The following is an 8,315-nucleotide window of genomic DNA, read 5'->3' on the forward strand; positions in this document are numbered from 1 at the left end:
ATGTTGCGATTGAAATCATATTCACTAATTTATCGTAAAAAGATTGGAATATTGGACGTGGTAATTCCATGAAAGCACAAAACTTAATAATTCCATTTAGTCCAACTCCTACTAATCGCATAGCTAGAACGATTCGACGATTTATTTCGTATGCGTTTTGTATATATTTACAACTAGGAATTACAACTTCCGGGCAATTAGGACAAGCGATAACTATTTTGAAGCCTAAGCCACGAGGATTTCTTTCACGAAAAGTAATATCGGAATTACACTTTTTACATTTCACATGTTGTGAAATCACAGCAAAAACTGCCAAAAAATTTATAATTCTGTACCCGAATTCATAATTTACGTCCAAATCTTCACTCGTTCTCAACTTCTTGGCAGACGCACTCACGCCTTCCGCGTCGCCTTCAACCTCGAATCTGTTCTTCGGTCGTCTTTTCGACACGTTGCTTCGAAGCCGCGTTGTATGCAATTCTTTTGTACCTTTTTGGCGCGAATAAACTTTATCACTCATTTTGCTATCTAAACACTCCGAAATTACACAAAAAACTGCTCAACTCGAAGCGCACACGTACAAAAATAAACGACGGTTATTGATTTCAAGCGGGAAAATCGTGTGTTTCGTACACGAAATGATGCAATACTGACGCGTAAACACGTGTTTCTATATGAAAATGCTTCTAAAATTACTCCTAGAGACATCTATTAGTGTATCACATAACTTAGAAATCAATAAGCAAGGTATTACGCACTACTCTCTCGACAGGTATCCACCCGGCGCAGGTAGCCGTTTCGGAATTGCCCGACTCATTCGGTACACAGCTCGGAATTTCGATGAAAAAAATTAGTTTCACATATAAAAGTTTTTTCCTCGTATTCTACAGGGTTCAAAGGATTTTTGAAGCCCAAAAAAAAATTGATTTTTTGAAAATTTTACAGTGGTGTTACCCCTTAAAAAATTTTTCAGGGTCAAGTGTCTCCATTTCTCGTACCAAATTGTCACTTGCTCCTTGCATTAACCTCCTTTTCTCCGTGAATATTGGACATACCCAAAATTGTTTGTAATGTCGTTTTTCAGTTTCTTGAATGATGTACAATGAATATAATTTTAATATTTTCTTGCGGATTGCCTCCTTCTTAAATACGCATCATATTTTTTTGCGTAAAATTAGTAATTTACAGATAAAACAGTAAAATATTCCTTGCACTCATAAGTGATGCGCTCAAACCATCGACATCTAGAATGGACCGCTGATGGCAATGGTGGGGGTAGAAAGACGATTAGAGTGAGAGGCAGGAATAATAAGATCGTTCTTTCTCTGTTTACTGAAGCCTGATTGGTTGTTGTTAATCCAACAACCAATCAGGCTAGTTAGAACAACAGTAATCAGAGAAAGAACGATCTTATTATTCCTGCCTCTCACTCTAATCGTCTTTCTACCCCCACCATTGCCATCAGCGGTCCATTCTAGATGTCGATGGCTCAAACACATTAACTCACAGAACGCATAAAAAGTGATAAAAAAAATTGATATGGGGAAGAAATTCTGTAACCTCTACCACTGGCCTTTTCTTCTTGAGAAGATTTTAACAAATACATTACCGTTTGCATATTTCTGCAAAAATATTTCCCTTATGTCACATTGAGAGGTTCATGCGGTAGCGGAACAAAATTCAACGAATCACGAAGTACTTTTATATTTTCTGCAAAATATCTGTTTCTATTAATACTTTACGATTTGCTACCGCATGAATCGCTGCAGCATGAACCGCTCCATGTGATATAAGGTGCCTTTTCACGCTGACACTCGACGCTCATTTTCAGCGTCAAAACAGGTCACATGATCAAAATTGACGAATACCAAGCGTCAATTTTGATCACGTGACCTGTTTTGACGATGAAAATGAGCGTCTAGCGTCAGCGTGAAATCGCACCTATAGGAATCAGGAAAATGACTGTACGAAAAATGCGGAAAGGCTCCGATTGGTCGCTGAATTTCCGCCGCTACCGCTAAAACCGTTCCGCTTTTATTTTTACCGCTTCATGTGCCTTCGGCCTCACACTCTCCTTCATATTTTAAGTTTGGCGTGACTATGGTATGTCACTGGAAACACCAGATGGCGATAAAAAAATTAATACTACGAAATTAAAAAAAAATTAATATTACGAAATTAATATTACGAAATTAATATTACGACTCATGTACATTCTAGATGTTTACGTCATTTACTTCGATTAGGTTATATCGGTGGTGTCGGACGTGTCGGATATCGGATATTGTTATCCCGTTTATTCGCGATCTTCGATCTCCGAAAGTCCGCGATCCTGTTCGCGAATATAGTCGTTACCATTGTTACAAGTGTTAAACAGGAGTGATCCCGATTGATCACGGCTCGATTGGACACCACTAATCACAGCGACCGGTGCTTAGGAGCTTTGTAGTATCAAGCGCTGTGAGTGGCTCGTGTCCAACTGGGTGCCACCCCTATTGCATTATTTGTATTGGAATTCTTGATAAAATCATGAAAGAAATCTTCATCATCACTACTCGTTGAAGAATTCTTCTCATTTGTACTTCCCGTCGGTACAACTTTTCACATTCGCATAAAAATAAAGTTTTTTTGTAAAGTTGTATTTATCATCGCTATTATTCAGCCATCTCAATTTAAATTTTGGATGTGAAATCGTTGCCAAAATGGGGGTGATCCCGATTGATCACGGCTCGGTTGGACACCACCAATCTCAGCGACCAGTGCTTAGGAGCTTTGTAGTCTCAAGCGCTATGAGTGGCTCGTGTCCAATTGAGCCGTGTCCAACTGGGTGCCATCCGCCAAAATGTAGGGTTTGGATTTACTGTTGTTCAGGTCCAAAATATCCTTATATCTTGTATGTATACCATCAAGAATAGCATTTTTGAGCGGTCTGCAATAAATTAGATGACTTAGTGAATTTAAAGTTTTTTTAATTTGAAGTAAGATAGGAATTACGTAGCCTAAATAGCAAATGTCCTCACTTTGCAGGAACTCTAAAGACTTTGCGATCGGTCCCATTACAGTGACATATTCAACTAGAAACTCAATTTCAGTGCTTTTTTAATTTAGGTTTCTGGAGTTTCTCGCAAATTGCCCTGGGCAAATTTGCGTCTGAGCAAATTATCACAGATAGGGCTCGGAGGTAATTGTACAACGCTGACATTATCGACAATTAATTGGCGAGACGTTGATTGGCTATCGCGCCAACTTCCGCCGCACGGCAAGTGTTGCTGTGTTCTGTCTGCAGGAGCTATTAATGATAGCGATAGTATTTGTGGGGAGGATCCCGTTTGCCTACAGTTCTGATTGTACACACCACTCATATCAACTAGTGCCTAGTAATTTTTTACTGTTTTGCCAATGATATTATTTTATTTTTAAATTGGCCAATCAGCGATACATGTGTGCAATATGCGATGTGCAATCGGAGCTCTCCCTCTCAAGGTATTTGTGTATAAATACCTTATATCTATGTATCTAAAACTTAAAAAATACCATATCAAAAAATAACTAAATACGGATATAGGTATCTCCGCCTATAAGGATCTAGATAATGCACTTAAGTACAACTAAAGTATCCAGATACTTTTACCTAGATACGTTCCAACACTGTAAATATGTTGGTTGCGTTCGAAAATTGGTTTGGTTGGTGTTGGGAAAGGAGATAAAGCTGGCAGTATTAGAAATTACCAACACTGCGTTTCGTTTCTCCCGCTGGGACTGCTGGGAGACCAAAGTAATGACGAACATAAAAATAGAGAAGAAATTAAGCTATTCAAAGTGTTATAGGAGGAACGTAGTAGACATTTAATATAATATATAACACGTTGTTCAACATCAACTTTATGTATAACTTGTAGAGATGTTGTATACTTAATTGTAATCGTAATTAAATACAATAGAACACAAATCTATTCAATTCTAACCTCTGATTTTTCTCTCTTTTTCTTTTATGCATTCTCTGGATACACGTAAAAGAGATTTTTTATGTAAGATCTTTTCTATTATAATATGTACGTAATACAATATGTATGTAATCTTTTCTATTATCTTTTCTAGTATTCTTTTATAGTATTAATATATATCTATTATTATATTATATATGTATATCACATACATATTATAATAGAAAAGATCTTACATCGAAAATCTCTTTTACATGTATCCAGAGTATGCATTAAAGAAAAAGAGAGAAAAATCAGAGGTTAGAATTGAATAGATTTATATTCTATTGTATTTAATTACGATTACAAAAATTAAATATACAACATCTGTACGAATTATACATAAAGTTGATGTTGAACAACGTGTTATATATTATATTTAATGACTACTACGTTGCTCCTGTAACACTTCAAATAGCTTAATTTCTTTTTTATTTTTATGTTCACCATTACTTTGGTCTCTCAACAGTCCAGTGGGAGAAACGAAACGCAGCGTTGGTAATTTCCAATACTGCCAACTTTATCTCCTTTCCCAACACCAACCAAATCAATTTTCGAACGCAGCCGTTATTATCAATTGCATAATTTACAATTTTTTCATACATAAATTTAGATTTACAATGTTTTTGAAATAATAGCTCAATTTTGTATACGAGTAGGTGCAATCTTTCATTAAGATGTATAAAATTACCATTAGTTATTAGTAGACTGCGGAACTTTATGCAAAATACTTAACTGAATATTAACTATCGGACAGTTTTAGCAGTCAATCGTTGTTCGTTAAAGAGTTATTAAAAGGTAAAGTAAAAAGATTGAGATTGCCATCTGTAAATTTACAAAATTGCAAAATATGCATTTTATGCAAAACATTCAGTTAAGTATTTTGCATAAAGTTCCGCAGTCTAGTTATTAGGATGCCGTCACATGCAGCCCGTAATCTGTAATTCGTACCGGATGTCCGCAAAAGTTACTAAGGATTGCGTAACGTTACTTGTGTTTTACCTCATTGTGTCTCATGGAGCCGTATTCTATGAAATTTCCGTAAAAGTGACTAGTTATTACGGGTGCCGTCACATACAGCCCGTAATCCGTAATCCGCATCGGATATCCGCAAAAGTTACTACGGATTGCGTATATACTACATACGCAATCCGTAGTAACTTTTGCGGATATCCGATGCGGATTACGGGCTATATGTGACAGTACCCTTACCAGTAATGCTTTTCCTAATTTTATCTATTTGACTAAATTTGACGGTTTAATTAAAATTTTTGTTATAGTCAAAATATATTCTGCAGTTTTCTTATAAAATAAAATAAAAATGAACAATATAACTTGTTAAATAAAAAATGTTACCATTTACACGTCCGCATTTTGTAGCTCCATGGGATTATGTAAACACGCAACGTAATTGCACTCCGATATCAAACAATTATCGATGTCAAACACATTTATTAATAATTCATATTTATAACAGTTTGCAGATATCTAATAGCATTTAATAAAATAATATTTATTGTACAATATGTAAAAATCATCGTGAATACAACAAATAATCTGTTTTCTGCACTAGACTGTACTAGGGCTACGTTCCAAAACTTCCTTTTCGAGGAAAATTTTACTCGAAGTAAATAGTACACGTAACGTATATAGCGTATAGAGTAAAATCTTCCTCGGAGAAGAAGCTTTGGAACGTAGCCTAGAATTCTCTTTTTACGTAGTTGCGGATTACGTGAGAAATATGTAATCCGTAGAAACTTTTCCATACATCCAGTGCAGATTACGGGCTGTAAGTGACTACATTTACACGGTACCCTTAATCGAGTTTAATAACTACCGTAGTTATGAAACTGGCCAATCACAATCATTCCATTCTCCCGACGAAAAGCTATGATTGGCCAATTTCATAACTACGGATGGTATTAAACCCGATTAAGTGTGCCGTGTAGCAGAGGTCTGTGACGGTGTAGCCGAATCACACTCTCCGGTAAGTATTCCGGTCCCGTTTATTGTCCTTTATTCGGTCGCCACTCCTTTTTACCTCCAAAGGTGAAGGTTCCTGCGCCACCTCGTCTGTAGACCTTATCTTACAGGGATGGGTGAATTGCATTGATGACGAGAAGTTTGTAGAAATCACCATATAAAAATATATTTAAACAATGTATACATAATAATAATAATGTGAACGAAATTTGGATCAAGTCTACCACTAATTGAAAGCCACTGAGCGTGATGCCATGTGCTTCGCGCGAGCACCTCTCCCGATACTCCACGCAAGTGGTTGGTTAAGACTCTCAACGGCTGTAAGGCAAAAGCCACCGGCTAACAAACAAGCACACAAGTCCGCAATCAATCAAGCAAGCAATCTCTCATCTTCTCTAATCTAATCTTCGCTTCACACTCCGCACGCGCTTATATACCCGCGTTTCTCCCACTTTGGTCCCCAATCATGGCGCTTCGCTTATACGCTACGCTTCCGCGTTCTCTTTCCTCGCTTTCGCATACATGTGTATATATATATCTATATATATATATCTAAATCTATATCACGCTGAATTACATACAATTCTTTTTATTTCAGGTATCCCGTACATGTCAACGATCAACGATAAACTATCTTCCGTTCACCGTCCAGCAGGTAAGTATATGTATATTTATATTTAATCTTACACTAATGACATTATTTCTTTTCAGGTACTTTTCTTCAGTTTTGAGGTAAGTATTTATTACATTGACTAGCTTATCTTAAATGTATTTTTCGCACGCATTGTATAAATTCGATTGTAACGCATCGCGTCTTTCTTGGACACCCGGTAAGTATTAACCCTTTTTATTTACGGTATCGCTATTGGTGTATGTCACCGCCTATCTTGACGTTTCGCGTTTTCCAAATTGGTAAATTTCCCGTCCCGGCATCTGTGTTTCGTGGACACCCGGTATTTCACAAATTTATTACAAGCGTCAGTCTTTTTCATTTTTTACCCTGAATGTCTCTACGTTTCGTTTTTTTTTTAACTGCCATACATTTCGCTGTCTATGACCGATTTACTTTGACACCCGGTATAATACAATTTTGGTTTCAACGCGGTTCTTCTCTGCTTTTGGTCCCATATCACTTGGCGTTATTAGATTCTTTTGAATTCTACGTTTCTATTATACACGATCGCGTTTCTCGAACACCCGATATATAACAAATTTATTTCGAACGTCATTATCTTTTGTTCCTATCGCTTCTTGACTTGACGTTCTTAATTTGCGTCGTTTCGCTGTTTATTCTATAGATTTGCGCTTTTCGCCCTTTCATTGGCTGTCTTATTTGGACACCCGGTATACATTTGCATATGCGGAACGTTAACCCGCTCTTTCACGTCTCCCCCTTGAGCCTACGTTTCCAATTTTCTTTACCACGTTATTTACGACGTTATGATTGGCTCTTAAGTTCAATTAAAATAACGACCTCCGATTGGCCCCGCGCTTTTTGTTCAAATAATGACCTTTGACTATACCTGACGAACTTCGCTTCGCTTCGTGTATGACGCGCTGGTTTGATTCATCAATTTAATAATCTTTCACAATGGAACAATAATACTTTTTAATATACTTGACCTCTGATTGGTCTAACGCTCGATAATTACAAAATAACTAAATAAACTTGATTGCGTTTCGCCCGTCGGCCGCTTGTTTTCCAATTAAACTTAAACGATTATACCTTTCAGTATACTTGACCCCTGATTGGTCTAACGCTCGATAATTGCAAAATAACTAAATGAATTTAATTGCGTTTCGCCCATTGGCCGTTTAACATAAAATTAATTTTATCTATTCTATTTTTTACGTAATATATAATTTTATCCACTAACTAAACTTTTATAATCGAGCTTTAATAAAAATAATAATAAGAATAACATAAACCAATTTCATAATTAATTATCAGAATTGAACTTAACTAGTTCTTGGGCTTATGCCCTTTCACGCTTTCCACCGCTTTGAGCGCCATGAAGCCCGGAATTAGCTTCCGGCTTCAACGGCACCCTTAAAGTTAATAAAAGCAAAGCGTGTATCTTGTATTGATTGATCACTGTTTATAATAGAATCTCGACACACTGTGCAATCAGAATTTTTAGAATCCATAGGATCCATAGAATCACACGCACGCACACACGCACGAAAGTATTTCCCAACCGAACACCTCAATTGTTTCCTTGACCAGTTTTGCTGTGTGTGATGGTGCATTATCGGCTGCTTTCCTTTTAGGAGACACAAACCGACACAGTATAACACACTCAAACACAGTTTGCCACGCTTAAATGGAACGCGATATGTGCAGTGTGT

General features: G+C 36.8%; 2 protein-coding genes across 2 annotated transcripts in view; one reads left to right on the forward strand and one right to left on the reverse strand.

Annotated features, from left to right (window-relative positions):
• The window catches only part of LOC108758473 (uncharacterized), a 3,095-nt gene extending 2,575 nt beyond the window's left edge, over window positions 1–520 (reverse strand). Inside the window, exon 1 of the mRNA XM_018503458.1 lies at window positions 336–520. Within this exon, the coding sequence (XP_018358960.1) occupies window positions 336–520 (185 nt within the window). The remainder of the gene's footprint in view (window positions 1–335) is intronic.
• Window positions 521–6,078: 5,558 nt separating this feature from the next.
• Window positions 6,079–8,315, forward strand: part of LOC108758474 (uncharacterized) — a 16,167-nt gene continuing 13,930 nt past the window's right edge. The window contains exons 1-2 of the mRNA XM_018503460.1: window positions 6,079–6,082; window positions 6,565–6,621. Of these exons, the coding sequence (XP_018358962.1) occupies window positions 6,079–6,082; window positions 6,565–6,621 (61 nt within the window). The remainder of the gene's footprint in view (window positions 6,083–6,564; window positions 6,622–8,315) is intronic.

The sequence above is a fragment of the Trachymyrmex cornetzi genome, unplaced genomic scaffold (assembly GCF_001594075.2).
Source record: "Trachymyrmex cornetzi isolate Tcor2-1 unplaced genomic scaffold, Tcor1.1 scaffold157, whole genome shotgun sequence".
Lineage (NCBI taxonomy): Eukaryota > Metazoa > Arthropoda > Insecta > Hymenoptera > Formicidae > Trachymyrmex > Trachymyrmex cornetzi.